This window comes from Blennius ocellaris, assembly GCF_963422515.1.
Source record: "Blennius ocellaris genome assembly, chromosome: 16".
NCBI classification, from domain to species: Eukaryota; Metazoa; Chordata; class Actinopteri; order Blenniiformes; family Blenniidae; genus Blennius; species Blennius ocellaris.
In genome coordinates this window covers 9654126-9674647 of record NC_137665.1, presented here as the reverse complement: position 1 = coordinate 9674647, position 20522 = coordinate 9654126, and the positions used below count along the sequence as shown (strand labels likewise).

Below are 20522 nucleotides of genomic sequence, written 5' to 3'. Positions count from 1 at the left end.
ATTTTGGTCAGACAGCGGTCACGACTTTCTGTACTGATTCGGGCGATCGGTGACTCAGTAACAGAAAAGGCAACACTCAACCGTTGTCTCCCATCATTCGTCTTTAGTTTAGTCATCTCTGTTTTCTTCTGGGATAACGGCTCTCTATTGTAACCGACATTACAGGAGCTATATTCACAGTAAGTAACTAAAACGTTGAATAGTATCTCTGTCAATGTAACCGTTGTTAAGATAATGGGTACATAATACGTAATGGTTTGTTGACAGTGGTATTTTGCCATGTCATACGTGAATTGTGATGATGTGCCCAAAGGTCAAAGGTGATGTCTGAGGTCAGTGCGGCTCAGTCTGTGCAGAAGGCAGAAAGACATGAAGACAATGAGGCATCATCGCCTCCCTCCATGCAGCCCCTCAGTGGTGAAGCATCCAGACTGGACCTCCATGAGTAAGACTTTCCTCCACCTTCTATCCGTTTAGGGCAAAACCTACATTTACAGTGCCATATTTGCAGTTTGAGACTTCTGTTTAGTAGTCCATCATTACCTAAACTTTGTGGAAGAACACTGGAGGAAAATGTACTGCTGTTAAAAAAATGTCAGCCTGAAATAGCTCCATATTACTTAAAGCATTTTTTTGTCCTTCAAAAAACTGATTAAACAAGAATGTATTGTATTGTGTCTTAGTCTAGTCATTGATATAGAGCAGTATAGTTTGGACTAAATTAAGAATACCTTGTTCAATCTGTGAAAGTTTGTTTTAGGCTGCACAATAGTGGTCAACAAAATGTGAAAAGCTGATTAAAATCAGAGAATACCCTAGTGTGGTCTTCAATGCTAAGATGCGCCTTAACCTTAATACTGCTATGCTGTTTGCAAGGACAAAAGATTCATATTTCAATCAATTACAACTTCACATTTGTTTCAGGCTGCTTCCTGCTGGGCCCTCATCCTCCACAGATGTTAGCCCTTCACCTTCCGAGGCAAGTGGCTTGTTGTCGTTACCACGAGAGATAATAGCCAACATCATCTCACACCTTCCTGCCCAGTGTGTCCTCAATGTGCTGCCAAAGGTTAGTCCTCAACATATGATGACTTACTGCTTTCTAAATTTCCCATTGAGACTGTCACGATTCTTGCATTGCCTTGTTCACCACGTGCCAGAATTAATTTCTAAGTCTTGACATTTGAAGTATGAAGAAGTGATAATAGAGGACTGTCAACTTGGAATCCTCTTCTTCGTCTTTTCAGGTCTGTCATGCTCTGGCTAATGTGGCAAACGACATGACAGCCTGGCAGCTCCGTGCGAGGAAAATCATAGGATCCAGGCGCTTTCCGGTGGGGCCGAAGGAGGACTTCGACTGGCCTGCTGCCTGTATAGACATGGAGCAGTTAATATCGGACTGGACAATAGATGTACATCGTGTGGACAGACAAATCCCGCATCACGGGGTGGAAAGGGGACCAGACGTGCCACAGCAACAGGCGGCGCAGGGAGCAGAACCAGCTGCAGAAGGACAGAGAGATGGCTTCGAGAATGAGTTAGAAGCTGTGGGAGCGGCGGCTCAGGAGATAGCATATGATGGGAATGATGTGCAGCCGATGTTAGCGAGGGCCCTTGAAGCGCAACTGAGGGAGTTGCAGGTGACGCGGAGGAATGACGCAGCAGAAGAGGAAGGGAACCGCGGGATGGTTCCTGCTGCTCGCCAAGGGCTTGACGCAGTTGTTGATCCCACGAATCAGCCTAATGGAAAGGATGCAGAATTAACGCAACAGCAACCCTCCGGCACCCGGAGCCCACCCCCAACCCTGGAGTACATGTCCCTCCCTACAAACCACATTGCTCAGATCAACTCCGTCCTGCTCCTGGGGGGAGAGGGGAGAGTGTGTGCCACTGCCTCCAGAGACTGGAACGTGAAGCTGTGGGATCTGGAGGCGGGCGCGAGGGGAATGGAGCTGCACACGCTGGCGGGGAAGTGTGGCTTCAGTGCACACCGAGGCTGGGTCTGGTGCCTGGACTCCCAGGGCCCTCTGCTGGCCTCGGGGGGCTTTGACAACACCGTGAGGCTGTGGGACCTGCAGGCAGGCGGCAAAGAGAGGGGCGTGATGAAGAACAACGGCGCAGTCCTCTGTTTGTCTTTCCAGACCGATGTGTTGCTGGCCGGCTCGTTCGACAAGAGAGTGACCATGTATGACCCCAGAGGTGAGGCTGACGAAGGTCACTCATTTTAAAAAATGCATGAGGGCAGTGTCGTGTGATTGACCTCTCAGAGGAAAGCTCATTAATAATAATGTGCGAGACTCATTTTCTCATAATGAAACTGATTATCAAGACACAATACATTGTCCTGAGCCTAATTTCATTCTGATCCTTCCACAGCTAATAACTCGCTCATTAAAAGCCTCGATCTTCACGGCAGCCCTGTGATGTCACTCGCGGCAGATGACAAATACATCATCTCTGGGGGTAAAGGCCACACTGTGGCAGTCTACGACCGCAGGGCAGATAAGACCTTGAACAAAATTCGGGTAATTTGAGGCCTGTAAAGAATGGCGTTTTTCAAAATGTTTTAATCACAGATTTCATATTATCTAACTAACGGACTTTTCTATTCGTAGCTGAAGTCGTATTTGATGTGCATGAGCTACAGTGGCAATGAGGTGTGGGGAGGAGACAACAGTGGCATGCTCCACTCCCTCTCCATGCAATCCGGTACTTTAGAGCTTGTGTCAAACTTTGATGTGGGACACACAGACCTGATCACTGGGATCCATAAATCATCTGGGAGCCTCTACACCAGTTCATCTGACAGTACCGTCAAGGTAGGATGACTCGCGGTCCTTGTTGCACTCCCCAAAGCTCGTGACGTTGCCTCAGATGGTCATTTCTTTTTCTGTGCTGCAGATACATATTCCCTGTGGCCCTCCGAAGACATTATGTACTCTGCATCATGAAGCAGGAGCTCACAGGGTAGATACATAATTTTTTATCAATATTTTTCTGATTTATAAAGCGGTATGTTATCATTATTAATTTATTGTATATTCTCCCTGTCGTCTCTCTCATATTGGCGACTCTAGCTCAGCGTGCAGGCCGGAGTTCTCGCCATAGCCTCAGGCAGTGGAAACGTGGAGGTCTGGAGGTCCAGAAGATGAAATGACAACACGGGCAAATTACATGGAAACACCTGGCAAAACCTGAAGCCTCTCATTCCTGACACAGTTCTTTTAAACGTTGGCGTCGGTACCATGCCGTATCACATTTGCTACGCAAGATCGCTTCTTCTTTGCTTGAGCCTTTCTCGGCACACAAAGGCTCATTTGGAATCCCTGCGCCCCCTGCTGGAGCTCAACCACGACAACAAATATACACAGAAAATACATGGAAACGGAAACGTGGCAGTTACACTTTAATAATGATCTTCCCATGAAAAGGCGAGATAGTTTTGTTATGCAGCACTTATTTATTACAGTTCTATCACTTTTTAATTTTGTGCATTTTATGCTCACCCTACACACAACAGTTTTACACCGTTCTTTTTGTGTACATTGAAAACATGTGCATACTCAATTTTAATAATTATTTCACCAGAACTAGTACTTATTTCTATTGTGCATTGATTGTTTAAAAGCTCTAATGTATGAACTATGTTTATGTTTAAATCCTATTCACATTTACAGGTGTAACTTTTTTTTTGTTCCTGCTGTATTAATGAAATTGGCTTCACAATTTATGAAATTTGCCTTGTCAAAGCAGCACACAAGTCTTATCTTTAAAAGGATTTGATGAGGCAGCGATCCCAGTGAGAAGAGGGTCACTACGCCTGTGTTCCTGGCAGTATCGGACCAAATTGGCTGCCGTTAGTGAGATCTGTTGAGACAAAGGACATTTAACTGGTCACAGGAATGAAAATGGAGAAGAAAAAAAAAAAGGGGGGGGGGGGGATCTGTTAGTGTAGCTTGTTGATCAATTCAGTCTTGGTATAAAAGATCACACCTACAATTTGTGAAATGTCAATTATTTAAGTTCTTACATACCTTGAATCTCTCCATGCTTGCTTCCACTCGAAGTTGATCCACCAGTTTCTGAGCCTGAATAATGCTGGTGCTGCCGCTGCACATCTGTCCTGACATGACCTTCAGCAGGAAAGCACAGAAAAAACACGTCCTAAAGATCGTCCTTCACACTTCTCAACAGAAAAAGGTCATTTACTAGTGGTTTACCTCTTCCGAAGAGTCGGCTTGCTGTTTACAGGAGCGTCTGCTCTGAGGAGCTTTTCATTGTCGTCTGAACCTCCTTTTTATTTACTGCCGAGGGCAGTTCAAAGGCCCTGTGATGGGAAAGGTCATACGACACGGTGCTGGAGATGCTGCACAGACATCACACATCACTTCAGTCACTATTGATGAAAAGATTATTGGTCTGTGTGTGTGTACTTTTTCAGGAAAGATCCATTAAATTTAGCTGGAAAAGATTAATAATTACTGTTCTGTTTGCATTTTATGAAGGCTTTAATATAAAAGATTTAGGGAAACATTTTCATGACGCTATACAAGAGGGTGACGGTGGTGTGTGGCACTTTATTTCAAGGTTAATTTCTCATTTGAAAGTTTTCCATCTCTTGCATGTTTTCTTTTTTACTCCAAAACAGAAGTCCAAATATGGACATGGGCTATTTTTTTAAAATCTATGCAGGCCTCAAGTGGTTGTTCAGCCAAACATTTTAATATGATTATAAAGAACACAATTTTCAGCCAACTCAAAGCTTGATAGAAAAAAACTTTTAATTTCCCCTATTCACAAAAATTAAATAAAAAGGGATACATCAGATAACATCCCACCTGCACCACAGTTCAGCAAAAAAGGTACTACATTGAATTCAATTGCCAGCCTTGATATCAGATTTAAACAAAGTCATGAATTTGCTTTCCACATTCTTCCCTCAAGTTTGCACGGAAAACCGACTCCTTCAGTTGAACCACGTCAAAATTTTGACAATCAGATGGTCCGCTATAAAACAACGAAAACAAATTGTTCTTTAAATAAAAAGAATAAAAAAGGGAAAAAAAAACTTTTAAAGTCCAAAACAATTTGTGCACAATGGCACAAAAATAAAATACATTAAAAAAAAAAAGAAAAGAGGAAAAAAAGTCACAATCACAAAAATAAAAAAAAGAAACCTGTGGAAATCCTGCAGTGAATTTTACTTCTTAAAATTACTTTGAATCAATTACTGAGTACAGAGTGGTAAACCTTCAGGCTTTCGCCAGTTCTGCGAGATACAGGAGCTGCATCCTTCGAACGCGTCACAAGCGGCTGCTGCACCAACCATCAGGTGTGTGCGATCATCCAGCGGCCATTTTTCTATATCCATTGCTTGTCTTTTAGACCTGAAGGGGATAATCTAAATAGAGAAAATGTACAGGAAGAAAGCCGACGTCTTTATGCTGGGAGACACAGACACTTCCCATTAGCCTTTTCTCTTCAGGGCATCCTGACAACTGAACAGGCAGGCGGATGTTGATGTGGACTGCGGCTGCATGAAAGCAGACCTGATTCAAACTTCACTCCCAAACATCTGATAGAGTAGGGCTGGTGCAAAAAAAACCACAAAAAAAAAAACATTGACAAAGTACTTGGGTGCACATTTTTTTTTTTTTTTTAAAGTCAAACACCGACAGGCAAAACAGCCACTTCCATTTCAAGCGTCCACTATGGACAATGACTAGAGAGATAAAGCTGAATAAAGACCACCACTCGCTCACAAAAAAGTTAACCAGTGTCGGGGGAAAGAAAACTATTAGGACTCAGTCAGTGTATTCCCAGGCATTTCCTACACAGTATCAACGGGTAAATATATGGCGACGACAATCACGAGTTTGATCGTGAGCTGGAGAAGTACATTATTCGTCCAGCAGTGAGTTGCGTTGCCACTGATGATTACAATTACAATTTGGATCCCTCCATGGGGACCTCTTTAAACAAAAACTAAACATCAAAATAAAGAAAAATAAAAAAAAAATAAACAAGCAGGACTTGTTGGAAAGCATGCAATGTTCATGAGACAAAAGCTTTGATGGCTCAGACAGCCGTCACTTATTGAGAAGCTTCAGTGCGAAGGCGTCCTGAAAATGCAGCGGTGCAGTGGGACATGGATCCAAAATACTGTAAATAAGACGTCTCCCTCCTCTTAATTCCTAATCAGTCCATTTTTAGAAGGAGCTACATTGTAAAACTATGTTAAGAGGCATAGAGTCTTACTCAAGTTATCTTCTTTACCATCGCTTAACATTACGCTTACTTAACAAGCCTTTAACAGTCCTAAAAATCACTTAGCAAAAAAAAAACTATATCAATTTCAGTATATTACTGTACGTCTTACATTAGAAATTCTAAATTTCTTACAAAAGAAAAAGTGCATTTATACCGGTAAGAACCAATTCATTCTCGGTGATGTCTTATCGCTCTCATTAAGTCCGTTTTGTAAATACTCTAAACAAACAGCAGCAAATATGATTCTCGACTTGCCTACAGTATTTGAACTCTTCTTGCAGTGAACGTTTCTCCAAAACAACCGCATGTGAACCGACTCCTGCAGTTATTTACCTACAGCTTCACGCGCGCACGCTTGATTCAACGATTACGAACGTCGACTGGACTCGATGTGTGGATGGGAAGACAAGAACCGAGCGCCTGACAGCTTCGTTTTATGGCAGCCTCCCTGTACTAACCACCAAGAATGTGAGAAATCCAGAAAACAAGACATTCACTCAAACATGCTCCACTTAAGAGGTGATCAATATGCCATGCAATATTTTGGTAGTGCGGCAAGTAAAACCTTAAGAGGACAGACATATTGCATCTTTTCCCCAGTCCTCGGAGGGGGAAAATGCATGACTTGAGAGGAATTCAGCAACCAAGGGAAGAGGAAGGAAATTAAATTCAGCTAAATGCACATATGAGAGAGAGAGAGAGAAAAAAAAGACCCATGTATATGCACAACCAATGGTTTTATGCAGTTTTGCAATAAAAAGGTGCAAAATATTTTGTGCACATTGTTAAGAGTGAAAAGCTTGTTTGTTTAGCCTCTGACACGAGCCTGTTTTAACACATCTACGTGTGAGTCTTCTACTCACTACGTGCATTGTAGTATTTGGGACTGTGGCACTATGCTGGTTCAGATAATTCCTGTTTATGTACCAATCTGAAACCCCCCCCCCTCCGCCCCCCTCCCTCCCCCCAGCCGTTATCTAGTACGACAGGTTAACCAAATTGGGGAAAGGGAGGGGGGGTTAAATCCCACCCTTATTTTGCCCTCACCTACCTAAGATCCCTGCGGTGCGATTGGCAAAAGTCACTTTCGAGTGTGTTGGATTTTGTGAGGCTTTTAATCCGAGAGGTATATGTTAATCCCCAGTTTACCCTCCCCACACCCACCACCCTCCTCCCACCCTCCCTCAGAGACAAACAGGGCGCGGGGGGGAAAGAGGCCGTCTGCAGAGTGGAGGATCAAGGCCAGTCACGTCCCTCCAGTTCTAGTTTCTCCCCCACGATCTGGGCAGTGCGATGAGTTTCCCCGTTACCCTCCCCGTCGTTAACCTGGGCAGGAACACAAACGTCTCGGGGTCAGGACTCCAGGCAACACAGACGACAGAGTAGTGAAACATCTCGTTCTGGATCAGATCATTAGTTTGGGAACAAAATGTATCATTGTTGATCAATGAGCTGGGTGTGTCATCACTTCCAGGAGGGGGCGGGCTGGATGTTACAGACACCAGCTGACATACCTAACATTTCAGTGTCCTGCAAGGACTGAAGGTGGGGTCAGGTTAGACGCCATAACAGGCTGACAGGCGGTCCTTCAACAGAGGAGGGAACTGCTCTGAAAACTGCTGCCAGTTCTCCTCTCCCACCTGGTCCTTGAAGCCATGCAGGATCTTGAGAGAGAGAGAAAAAAAAACAAACAAACAAAAGTAAGATCTCCAGAAGAAATGTCACATGCTGAGGAGGTTTCATTCGGAGGCAAAGCCTGGAAGTTACTTTTATTTACTCAACTAATCTGGAACATTTTGTCGAGGTGGGAAGACATGAGAGAAACGATATTGAAACGACTGCAGCATGTTTTGCCATCTTCCTTTTTTGTCTTCAAAGATTAAAATCAACACCATAATGAGGTCACACCTGACTGGGATGTATATATGGAAAGTTCTGCAATTTTAAAATCAAAGAGGAAAGGTTTTACTTTGGAAGTGGGATCTTAATAGGACATTCACTGCTTTTAAAATACGTGTAAGTTCTATTCCTGTTGCAGTACAAAAACGTGACAAATGGCAGCTCAAACCAGGAAATTTCTGTACTGCTTTGTTCTGTATGAATGAAAAAATTGGAACGCATGACCACATAAATTCAGTCTTTGTTTTCCTATCACCGGCTGATTAAAGAGCTTTTAATTTCATTTTAAATGACAAAGATCATTTAAAGAAAAAATAGTTATCCATTATTTCACATTTTTTAAAAAAAGGTTATCAACAAATGAGCTCCAAGTCCGACCACACTTCTCAGACTCAAAAAACATCAACACAGTGAAATCAGTTTTCGAATGTCTGTTGAGTGTTCATCACGGAGTGTGGCTCAGACACTGGTGACTGTACATGCATGGGGGTTAGTGTGCTCACCTTATAAAACATGTCTCTCAGGTCATCCTTGGGGTTAACCCAGGAGGCCACAGCGTCACAGAAGAAAATGAAATCCTGCACACAAAGGATTTTGTTACTTCTACACAAGTCAAGGTTCCGTGTTCTAACATTTCTCTCGACCTTGGGATTCAAAACACAGGAACTCGCCTGCACCACGCCTGCAGGGTTGACACCGATCATCACACAGATTCCCCTGAAGGCCGAGTCCTTCTCCTCGTTGTCTCGGATATTCCTCAACGACGTACACCTTGACAAGACAAACGAGTGCAATGTTCAAACAAAGTCCGTGGATTTTGTCCTCACGCTTGAAGTACGCTTTCAGGAGGCGATTTATTTTTGTGCACGTTCTTTGACGAATGAAGGTCATGCGACACTCACCACGGTCGAATGAAGTGCTGTAACTGTGGTGCCACTTCCTGGGGGCAGACGAAACCCAGTCTACCGATCGTAATGGCTACAACAAAGAAAGACAGATGTAAACCAGTTGGCCTCGGTTCTTCGACAACACGCGCCTGCTCCGGAGAAGACCGTGCGTACCTGTGTTTTCCAGCAGAGTCTTGGGTGTGTTGGGTCTATTGATGATCTCAACCAGGTGAGGCAGAACCATACCCACATAAGGCTGCATCTCTGCGCCTGGAGACACACAGACGACGTGCTGTCAAACAGTCAGGAGTTTCCTGTCGAGTGGCGTGCTGCTGAAGTATTGCACCGATAACTTGGGCGCACAAGTGAGGAAGACAAAGCCCCACACAAGTCTGTGTACTATGTACATCATTACGCCTTCTGAAAATCAGCTGGCGTTGAGAGGCCTTCGGTTCTGCAGTTATCAGTAAAAACTCAGCAGTGTGAACTACAACAATTCGAGGTTGGATATTTAATATAACCGTCAGTTTCGCCATTCACTCACTCAGACAACGCTTCTTGAAAGCGAATCCAAGAGATTAATACTGCTGACACTAGTGAAGAACAGAGGAGAATCCCAATAAATCTGTATCATCCAATTCCCTCTTACTCAGCCACACTCCGGCAAGTTTTTGATGAGTCAACGATTTTTATAACACAGCTAAAGCAACAGGCAATCTGCTTTGACAACTATTTTGCGAGAGAACCGAATAAAAACGCACTGTCACATCATCCCAAGTTTCATGGAACTTCAACTTTGGTGCCTACAAAAACAGCAGCCGTATGACTCGGGTCACTGCACAGGTCTGAACCGCCGGTTGTACTACGCTCACCTGGACAATCCCCTGTCTGCTGCTTGACACTTGCGCCTGTAAGGATACCACACACAGGTTCACTGGGCTGACTGGAATACGTCGAGCTGTCTGAGCATGCACACACTCACAACATGCTTCCATGCAGAACAGAGATTCTGCAGCAACGCCACCTCGTGGCCACACCAACAAACCACCGCACGATCCAATTTCACAAGTCCAACTCCGTTAAAATATCAACTCCATGCAACGGTGTCTATATCCACAGCTGGAGAATACGTCTGCCCCGAGGTCTAAAAATGGATTAGTGGCAGGGTCAATGCAAGAATTTCAAATCACATTGTCCTGCATGCACACAAGGTGCCGACTCCATTATCCATTGGTTCAACACAAGGAAGCAGCAGAGTCTGGATCAGAACACGTTATGGGAACAAAATGTATCATTTTGTATCAATGAGCTGGGTGTGTCATCATATCCAGAAAATGTGTCATCAAATACCAAAAAAGGAAAGAAAAAAAAACAAAAGCAAAAGAACGACAAAACTGCTTTCTTACCCATTTGCATTGAGATCTCACCAATGGCCCAGGTGGCGTTGTTACACACCGAGATAAACTCTGGGTTCAGGTTAAGCCCAAGAATGGGCATGAACTCAGCTGTAGGGTGAAGTGAACCAGCATTAGTATGTCGTTTCCAATGACGTTAACCAACATATGATATCAATAACGAGGCATCCTCACCTATGCAGGGTTTAACATGGAGGAAACACGCTTTGGTAAGATCCCCCAGCAGAGCGAAGGAGCTTTGCCTCACCTCAGGCATCGTGTCCTGCAACCAAATCAAGCGCCTCAACGTTCCATTCAATTATATGGAGATATTGGTACGTTCTAATGTTGTCGTTTTCACAACTCAAGACAGCAGTACAAAGGCAATCACACCTGCATGCACTGGAAGAGGAGCGTCATGATGTTTGAACGGGCCACTAGTTGCTCCACGTGGCCCCCCAAACCCTCAGCCAGTCCGCTGAGCAAGTCCAAGGCCACGATCATGAAATCCTTGTCTGGAGCCTCATACTGATCCGGATGCTGGTTGTACATCTGCAAAAACACAACTTCAGAAATCTTGTCTTTAATTCAAAAGACGTCGCCACGAAGATAAGTCGTGCTCTCACCATAGCCTGAGCAAGTGTCTTCTGAACTAGTGTGACGCAGCGCTGGTACACGGGCTCGCAGTAAGGCAGAAACCCACTCTGCAGGGCGGTGGCTACTGATGACAGACACTGGAAGACATTTAATGATTGTTTACAGTTTGGTCAACTTGGACGCGGTCGGTTTACATCAAGAGACAATGATACCCTTCTGCAACTTCACTCAATATGAAATAGAGCAGATACAAGACAAGCCAGAACGGCACGAAATGTTCGGAGCAGCAACCATTTTGGAATTACCTCAAGAAGAGGGAAAAGATCCTTGTCCTCATCCTTCAGCTCATTCCACTTGGCAATTAGGGGTGGCATCAACTTCTGAATATACTCCTGTTGAAAAATAGGAACTGGTAAGAGCTCAAATTCCTCATTTGTCATTTAAATTAAAATACATGACATTTTTTCCATGGAGGTGGTAAAGTAACTACACCATCAAGCAACTGTTAAGGTAAAAAAACAAACAAACTACATATTTTACTTACAGGCTGATTGAGGTGATGACCAACTGAGTCTGCTAGAGTTCCTATGGCATCATACAAGATGAGGAGATTTTTGTGTTGGTATTTCCCAAAGGCAAAGACCAGTGTGTCCAGGATGAAACTCAGATAAGGAACCAGCTCTGTGCACGCCTCCTCCTCGAGGGTGGCAAATGCACTGAGAGAGAAAAGGTAAATAACAATGGAGGTTAGAAATATCATTTCCACATATTTGTTTTGAAAGTTGTGGAATGACAGATGCTGGATGTGGATCAGAATTTATTTATGGGAACAAAGTGTATCATTGTTATCAATGAGCTGGGGTTTTCATCAAATCCACACACGCACAAAAAAATGCACAAACAAAATTCTGAAACTGCTCACCTGCAGGCGGCCTCCTGCACCCTCTTGTTGCTGTCCAGGATACGTTTGAGAAGCTCCGTCATCAGGGGTTTGAGGTAGGAGTCGGGGGGCTGAGAGACCACCCAGTGTGCATAGCGACTCAAAGTCCAGCAGGCAATGGAGCGCACCAGGGCCTTCTTATCACACAGACACTGGATGAGGTGGGGGATGAGCTCGGGCAGGTAGGGAACCATGCCCTGCATGCATCCTGGCAAATCGAGGAGGGCACATACCAAAGATTAACAGCAGAGAAGATGAAATGGGACAATATTCTGATGTTTTATTTCCTTTCATTAAGAATTGAAAAAAAAAAAAAAAAAGTTTCATACATAAAATACTAATCCTCACGTTTGTATTTGAGGTGCATCAGAAGATATATTAAGAAAAGTGACTTGCTCTACAGATCCTGTCACACTGTACTTTGTTAGGATTTAGAGCGTTGGATGGACGGGCAAAAGACGATTCCAGTCAAACCAAACAAACTTCTATTAAGCAGTGGTATTTTGAAGGTATTTTAAGATGCTGAGACGACCTTACTTAACCTCAGCAGAAATGTGCTCCGATTTTTTAAAAATTCTTGTCAATCACTGCAGTAAAAAACATAAGCTAAACCAGTCAAAACACTGACTTTAAAAAGCAAACTTCAGAAAAGATTTAACAAAGTCAAAGTTGAGGAATAAGTGCGATATGCAGATGCAGCTTTAGAGTTTAAGAGCCACTACTTATTCTCGTGAACTTTAAATTACAAAAAAACAACAAAAAAAACAGACGGGTCACAAAGTTGTAATTCATGAAGCAAACCAATTCCTGTAACTCTTACCTTCAGCTATCGCCCCCAACACCAGGATGCCAGACTCCTTAACGACCCAATCGAGGTGGAAGAGGAGACCTTTGAGGAGCGGCAGGAGGTGGGGGAGAAGCTCGTCCCGGAATACATTGGCCAGCACGTCCAGCGCTGCAGCCGAACACTTTCCTACATGACAAAGAAAGGACGAGTCAGGGGAGGAAAGAATACTGCTGAAGTGCCTCAGCGGCGACACGCTTGGTGAATCTGGATCAGAAATATTTGGAACATTAGGTATCATTGTGAATCAATGAGCTGGGTGTTTCATCATGTCCAGATTAAGCGTCGACTCATCCTGTGCTTCCTGAGCGAGGAACACGTTGTTCCAAAACAAAAAAAACCTTCACATTCTCAGTTTTGTTAGGGCTTTTAATGTCCGTAAACACCAACGCCTTCAGTTTAATAAAAAAAAAATTATATGCAATCAAGATGAACAACCACGGCTTGAAAACGGGTCTCGTTTCTTTCATCACTTACGCAGGTTCCAGTCGGACAACGTGTCGTCGTCGTCGTCGTCATCATCTTCGATGTCCTCACCCTCCTCTCCCTCGCCTCCCTCATGCTGCAAGGTGACAGTGCGCGACTTGTGGAAGCGAGGCTTGATGTCCTGATCGCTGTCTGGTACCGCCTCGTCCTCCTCCACGTCGCCCTGGAGGAGAAAGACAAATACTTCAGCTTCATGTGCAGCATCTATTTTTGAAGTCCACCGGCTTCAATTTATCATCATCCTCCTGCAATATTTCATGTATTTATATGAGCCCCTGTGGGACAGCCCTCCAGTCTCAGTATGTTCGACAGCTCCACAAATATATAAAAGACGAACAGTTTTATATTAAAAGTGCAGAGCCAGAAAACCACAGACAGTTGCACTCACCTTCAGTAGTATGATGTCTATCTCTGAATACTTCATCCCATTTACTAAGATAGGGATCAATCTGGAATAAGAAAAAAAATGTTTTAATACAAGTTCCATATAGGGCTGCACACTAGACCACAAATATATTATAAACATGAAAATCATAAACGTAGCCAAGGAGCGACTGCAATAAATTGTTTTCATTTACTATGCAAACTGTAATTGACAGCACCAATGATCACCAGGAGGAAAAAGAAGAGCAAATTTGTAAACTCCTGATAACATACATGTTGAATTCACGTTTAAGGGAGAAATGCCATGCAGCAGTCTGAAGTCAAGTTTGATATCAAGTCCAATGAGGAACTAAAGGAGTTACTTTTTTTTTATTTTTTTTTTTTTATAATGAAACTTCGAAGCTGAATTTCACAGACCAAAGCATCCTTTTTGTTCCAATTGTATATCCAGGAAGTCTTTCAGTCTTTTGGAGAGGAGCTTTACAATAGCTCATTCAAACCCAGCGATCATACCACACACATAGATCATGAGCAGCTACTCACTGCACCAGGTGTCCGGACAGCATCTCGGTACAGATTGGCTGCTCCGCCAGAGTCAGCCAAAACTCGCAGGCCTCCAGAGCCACATTCTCATCAGGGTCCTGGGTCCGCTGCAGCATGTACTGTAGGTGACAAGTGTACAGGTTCAAGAACGGCATGGGTAAAAGCAACACGACAGCGGACAGTACGGGCCAGGGGAGGAAAGAATAAAGCTGCGACACGCTTGGTGAATCTGGATCAGAAATATTTGGAACGTTAGGTATCATTGTGAATCAATGAGCTGGGTGTATCGTCATGTCCAGATTAAGTGTCGACTCATCTCGTGCTTCCTGAGCGAGGAACACTTTCCCACCGCACTCACCTGGATGATGCTGTGCATGTGAGGGATGAGGCGGTCGATGCGGACTTCCAGTAGCATGACCAGGGCTCGGCACACATTCTTTCGAACCTCCGAGTCCTCATCTGCTGCCAGCGCAAACAGGCTCTGATGGACGCAGGCAAGAAACGAGGAATGGAAATTACCAAAAAAAAAAAAAAATCGGCATCAAGTGCAGAGAAAGCACAGCGGCTGTCTGATTTGGGCGTTTACAAGCGACAGCTCACCTCGATAAAGGTGTCAATGTTGTCCATTAGGGCCTGGGCTCTGCCGATGATGAACTGGTTTACACAGGCTATAGCATGAGACCTGCAGGATCAAATTGAAGAAAATGGCAAACGAGAGTGACTTCAATGAAAAATGTGTCAATTTTACAATTTACAAAACTTGAAGGCAATAAACAAACCTCAGCAGCAAGTATTATTTTCTGAATAAAACCCCCAAGTAGCTGATTTTTATTTTTCCGAAACTGTTAAATCATACATTTTAAGTACTCAGTATGGAACAAAGCAATACTCGTTGATAAAATGGATGCATTAAATGCTAGCTATGGATATGTGGAACATACGAGGACTTCTGATTAGATTTGATTTAACTCATGATTGGACATGAGGAGGTAGTGCAACACTATTCATGGTTAGATGCAAACGACACATTGTTTTGCTTCGCGCTTCTATTAAGCATCATCGCCCAGGACGTTGCTCAGTGTTTCAAGACGACTGGTCAATTTAGAAAACACCGCACAAACATCTCTGACCAGACCCCGAATAAGGACAACGTTTCTGTGCGGCTGCAACTTTTGAAAAACAAAAGCAGCATTATTAGTCTAGTTAACAAGCCCATCTTTAATATGAAATGGGCTTCGACATGCATGTCGCAAACTGCCTATGTCAGTGCAAAGCATCATGGAATTGATCCCATTGATAAAATATTTTGGGGAATATAAACCTGCACATCCTACCAATCACTTCTGGCCCACGAGCCGAGTTCCAAAAACTACAATCATTGGATTCGCAGGTGATTCTACAATGAGAGTTGACAGCCATATTTCAGAAATGAGGAAAACTCCATCATGAGTGTATAAACAAACTCAGTAAGATGAAAAATCCTTATTATTCAATAAACTTATTTGTTAAGCAGTTTCAAAAATGAAAGAGTATTGACATATTTTCATACATTAATTTATCAAAAGTACCCCGCCGCAATTTGCCCCTCAGAGTTTTTGTGGCCCTCACAAATCGGAGCTACCAATCGCTGGCCTAAATGTAGCTTCACATTCCTTTATGTTAAAGAAAGGGGGGGGGATCCCCGTGTCCAAATTATTTCAGTTGAGATATACAGTGAGTGACAGCAAGATCTGAATCAGACAGTATGAATACAAACACCATCATTGTCAGTCAGATGTTAGTATGTAATGCATCACGTTCAGAAAAGGCTGTCGCAAAGACATCAATGACTCCTGGTCTCTCCTGTACCTAATCTTGGGGCTGCAATGCTTGAAGAACTGAAGGAATTTAGGGATCATAATGTTGAGGGGTCTATTCAGAGCGTCGCTGTCCAGCAGCTCCGAAGAATCCTCACAGATCTTCTGCAGTGCACCGAACGAACCCTGAGACACGGACATACACAGAGAGGCTGTCAAATCAAACGCAAACATACAGGGACAGAGGAGAGAATGAGAGTGCATCAGAAAATACAAGTGGAGCAAGAGGACTGCATGAACAGTACAGACTTGGCAAGAAACTGTTTTTGTCACAAGTACAAGTCTTCCCCGTCAAGAAAACGAGTCTCGCAGTGGATTTAAGATACACCCGAGTCATAAAAACTAGGATTTGTATACGTGTGGATAAGAACGGGGAGGACTTGTGAGGGGCGTTTTGAAATAATTTCCCATATTGCTAAAAACACAAAGCCATCAAACAATGTTCAGTTTGCCAAGATGAAGTTGCAGCGTACTGCATAAAATCTGCTAAATAACTAAAGCCACCAAGTTACTCCGCCTTAATAGAAGAACAAGCGCATCACAAGTCAAACATATATATGCAATAAATGGCTAAGAACTTTATACGTGTCCTGAAAACAACAATACACGTGTGGGGCACGTCGCAAATCAACCAAAGGGTGGAAATAATCCAAAGACTTGGAAATGGCAACAGCTTTGTGTGGAACAAGAAAGACAGATGGCAGACTGAGTGCAGACCTCGCAGGTGTTGTAGTCCTCGGAGTTGAGCAGATTGCAGAGTTGAGGCAGCAGCTCGGGCCACGTTTGGAGCTCTCCTTTGGAGGCAATAGTAGTGATCAGGATGCCTACAGGAACACCGAGAAAGAAAACAGCCTTCATGTTAGTGATTTGGAAGAGACCGGGTCACTGCGAGGTGCCTTTGGAAAGGCGCTGGATCAGACAGTATGAATACGACACCTTCACGGTTAAATCAGACGTTATTATGAATCATCTCCATTGGTTGAGGGGGGAAAAAAAACAACGGGGCCGATAAAATGGCACAAGAGGATATGACAAACTTACCAATGGTGGCACGGATGAGCGGCGAGGGATCGCCGATGTTGTTGAGGCATTCCTGCTTAATGAAGTCGGCAACAGTTGGAGGAAAGTTTTGGTAGTGGGCCTTAACATTGTTTTTCAGGATCAGACCGCTCAGAGAGCGAGTCGGCTCATCTGGGAAGAGGCAGAGAAAATGTATCATCAGTTATACAACAACAACTGTATTGTTATTGTGTACCAGAACGACATGGATGCAAAGTGCTGAATCCCGACTAACAGGACTTGCTGGTGCAGTCCGACAGTGTGACATGTGTCAAGGAGGGAAACTGTGGCAGTCGGCTCACCTTCACTTTTGAGTCGCGTGAGAACAAAGATGAGATAGTTGTTGAAGTCAGGGAACTGGTTGAGTTGCTCGAGTTTCTAAAAGGGCTGTTAAGGACATTTTGACTGAGACAGATCGCGTCACTTTTGAAGGAAACAAAAATAAATGGCATGTAGGTTCTGCCCCCCCCCCCCAGTTCTTTATACTGTTCTATGACACAAATTTCCATCAACCTAAAGTACTTTTTAACATTCGGTGCATGTTTACAAACAAAAGCATCCTACAAAGCAATTATGTCGGGAGAGGACAAAGGCCCCCAGCTGTGTACATAGCTCAAGAATGGCATACCAGCACTCAAACAACTGCAAGTCAGCAGCAACACCTTAAAATACGGCAAAATGTTCAACTTTGATCGTGTTGTTGAAGTTATAACTATTAAATCTAACTTTATAAATCACAAAGTCTTATAATAATAATATTCTGCATTCATAAGGAACACTGCTGTAGGATACTTGTTGGACAGCTCTCTGTGTGACTGTATTGGGCGACTGTGAGTCTTTGAGCAGCTGGAGGACCTGCTGAAGTCCCTGCTCATCTGGCTGCCACTCCATCCTGTGAAATACAAGTAAAAAAAAAAAAAAAAAAAAAGGTTAAAAATCAAGATCTTACAGTCGGATACGTTTGCCAGACTGGAAGCAGTTTAATGGACAGTAGATCAGACAGTATGAATACAAACACCATCAGTGACATTCAGATGTTTTAAATGCATCATCTCCAGTCCACAAACGTAAGTAAAACCAAGAGGTTCGCCTCAATGGGGGAGGCGCATTAAAGCTCAATAGTGACCAAAGTCCACTGGGTTGAACAGGTGTTGTGCCGCTCCAACTTCAACTCCAACAGTCAAATCGTAAAGGGCACAAGAAAACAAAATGGCGACCCGCCCGTTTGGTCTTTCCAAATCAGTGTGCTTGTACAAGATCACGTTTGCAGCCTGATAAAAGGTGTTCACAAACCCGGTGGCTATGATCAACTGTTAGGCGTGCACAGGGAGGCATTTAGGTTGAAGCTTAAGTTTTGATTACATCTTTTTTTCCTTTTATAGGGAAGTAGGGTGCAGCCCTGGATGCATAAATGGAATTTGTGTCCATAAGCCATAACCCTACTTAAGGAATTTACATTGAACCAAACACTGGCCTGTAAATAGGCCGCGATAGAGTCAATTTTAGTTGCTGATGTATGGTTCATTTTTTTTTTTTTTAATTGCAGGGAACTTTATGGTTGTTAAAGACTTCATTTTATGCCTCAATTTCTGCGCAGCATTTATTTTATTTTAAATAAACTCAGGCCATCTTAGAGGGGAAGCTTGCAGAGGAACAAGATTCTGCATGAGGCAATCCAGAACGACCCACGTCTGTATTGGCCCCACTTCCTGGCTTTTTTTTCTTTTTCCACTTTAGTTGTGCCTAATGGTGGATGGAGCCATTTATGGTTCCTATAACGTGACCTGGTTTCCCCTACAAATAATTTCAGCTTCCAGTCGGGGCGCTCCCTACGGTCTGCATGGCGATATTTTAGCCGATCCAGACACTTATCAGCCGGGACAAAAGGCTCGTAAGAAAATTAAACCGACTCTGCTGTAGGTTGAAGGCGGACTGAGGTGGTGGGGGGTCCAAAGTCAAACAAGCAGTGAGAGGCCTTGCACGGAAACACCTAAAATTGCACGTAACTAATGGGGACATGAGACAAACACGACCGGCTAAAATCTGTGGCCCGGCTTAACTGCTCCAAGTTAATCCGACCCCCTCCACCCCCACCGCCACCCGGTGCTCTGGACTCACTCACGGAAACGCTTTGTGTCGCAACATTTTGGGGATCCACGTTCCAGAAATCGAGCCGGTGTTCCGAACACGTGGAGCCCAGACTTACCGACCCCCCCCCCCCCCCTCCCCCCGCGGGGTCGCGCCCGGCGGAGATTGAGAAAAGTTACGAGGAGGAAACGAGTTCGCTACGAGGCAGAACCGCCATGTAAAAGGCGCCCCGGGGGTGAACATCGTGTTACCGTCCACTCCGTCGGGACTGTCTGGGTTCGTCAACTCCCCGCTATAGCGTCCAGCACCGGTGGTTCACCGGTTGCTCACGCTGCAATGAAGTTGACCTGCCGCTGCCGAAGTTGCCCTTCTTTGCTCGGGGCCTGCTCGACGGGGTAGTTCCCGACCGGGTGGTCACACGCAATGTGCCCGGCGAGAAATACACCAAAAAATAACCAATTAGCGGCCATCGAATCGGAAGCCTAGCGAGTGTTACGCTCTATAAATAGGTAGATACCGGCGAAGATATGTAAGATAAAGCGGTTCACTCGAAAGTGGCGGCCGTGAAAGGCTCAAACTTGGTGAACACGTTTTGCAAGCTGGCGTTAGCCGCTAAGCCGTTACGACCAATGCTAATGCTATTTAACCGAGTTGCTTTGTTACTTGCCCCGGCAACACCTTACCCGATCGGACGATCTGTTCGATGTATTTACCTATTTTGTCAAAAGAAACAAGAATGTACCAACTGTGTACGTACAATATTGACTTATAAGTTGAATTTTCGGTACTGGGCCGCTTTTCTCCCGAGCTTCGTTGCGGTTCCTCTTGTTCAAATGAGCACGCCGATTGAAATTGACCCTTAGCGGCTTCCGTCCGACACGTATTTCGTTAACAACGCGAGATTTTTGCGAAATCTCGCCCTCTCTCTCTCACTCTCTCTCTCTCTCTCTCTCTCTCTCTCTCAAGATAGATAGATAGATAAATACATTAAAAAAAGAAATACATTATAAAACTACCTTTTTCCCCTCAGTACTATTTAAAATCTGGTTTGAAATTTACAAGCACTCCTCTTACCTTAAAAATAGAATTGTTTTAGAGAAGCAGTGGGGAAAATGTTCATCTACAATATTAATCCAGTCTGTAGATGATACTGCACTTCCAGATACTGGCAAAACAAAAAGTCACATCTCAGACTTGAGTTTTAGAAAAATAGAGCATTTTTATTTCCAGGCAAAAATGTACCATTTCAAAATGGTAAGGACGTTTAATCCACTG

General features: G+C 44.0%; 2 protein-coding genes across 3 annotated transcripts; one reads left to right on the top strand and one right to left on the bottom strand.

Moving 5' to 3' along the window:
- The first annotated feature begins 101 nt into the window (after window positions 1–101).
- fbxw9 (F-box and WD repeat domain containing 9) lies at window positions 102–3730 on the top strand. Its single transcript, XM_080510980.1, has 8 exons — window positions 102–179; window positions 314–445; window positions 925–1069; window positions 1248–2199; window positions 2377–2525; window positions 2616–2819; window positions 2902–2967; window positions 3078–3730. Exons 2-8 carry the CDS (start codon window positions 324–326, stop codon window positions 3150–3152), a joined length of 1713 nt encoding a protein of 570 aa, XP_080367106.1. The 5' UTR covers window positions 102–179; window positions 314–323; the 3' UTR covers window positions 3153–3730.
- Window positions 3731–7468: 3738 nt separating this feature from the next.
- On the bottom strand, window positions 7469–20080 carry LOC308141819 (transportin-2-like). Of its 2 annotated transcripts, XM_080512045.1 has the most exons (26): window positions 20005–20080; window positions 17952–18051; window positions 17462–17537; window positions 17142–17291; window positions 16818–16924; window positions 16093–16226; window positions 14845–14926; window positions 14603–14725; window positions 14245–14363; window positions 13706–13766; window positions 13309–13480; window positions 12808–12960; window positions 11970–12195; window positions 11592–11763; window positions 11353–11439; window positions 11077–11184; window positions 10844–11002; window positions 10646–10733; window positions 10463–10561; window positions 9929–9964; window positions 9231–9326; window positions 9072–9147; window positions 8841–8940; window positions 8673–8747; window positions 7785–7934; window positions 7469–7596 (listed from the first exon to the last, which is right to left on the bottom strand). In XM_080512045.1, exons 2-25 carry the CDS (start codon window positions 18048–18050, stop codon window positions 7827–7829), a joined length of 2706 nt encoding a protein of 901 aa, XP_080368171.1. In that variant the 5' UTR covers window position 18051; window positions 20005–20080; the 3' UTR covers window positions 7469–7596; window positions 7785–7826. The 2 variants fall into 2 exon arrangements, with proteins under 2 accessions (XP_080368171.1, XP_080368172.1); XM_080512046.1 differs by lacking the exon at window positions 9929–9964.
- Between the last annotated feature and the right edge of the window lie 442 nt (window positions 20081–20522).

Coding starts and splice junctions, on each gene's coding strand:
- fbxw9 (XM_080510980.1), top strand. CDS start 324: ATGTCTGAGGTCAGTGCGGCTCAGTCTGTGCAGAAGGCAGAAAGACAT. Junction 2,200..2,376: donor GACCATGTATGACCCCAGAG/GTGAGGCTGACG, acceptor ATCCTTCCACAG/CTAATAACTCGCTCATTAAA. Junction 2,968..3,077: donor ATGAAGCAGGAGCTCACAGG/GTAGATACATAA, acceptor TGGCGACTCTAG/CTCAGCGTGCAGGCCGGAGT.
- LOC308141819 (XM_080512045.1), bottom strand. CDS start 18,050: ATGGAGTGGCAGCCAGATGAGCAGGGACTTCAGCAGGTCCTCCAGCTG. Junction 11,185..11,352: donor ATCTTTTCCCTCTTCTTGAG/GTAATTCCAAAA, acceptor AATGTCTTCCAG/TGTCTGTCATCAGTAGCCAC. Junction 10,734..10,843: donor TCCTCTTCCAGTGCATGCAG/GTGTGATTGCCT, acceptor ATTTGGTTGCAG/GACACGATGCCTGAGGTGAG.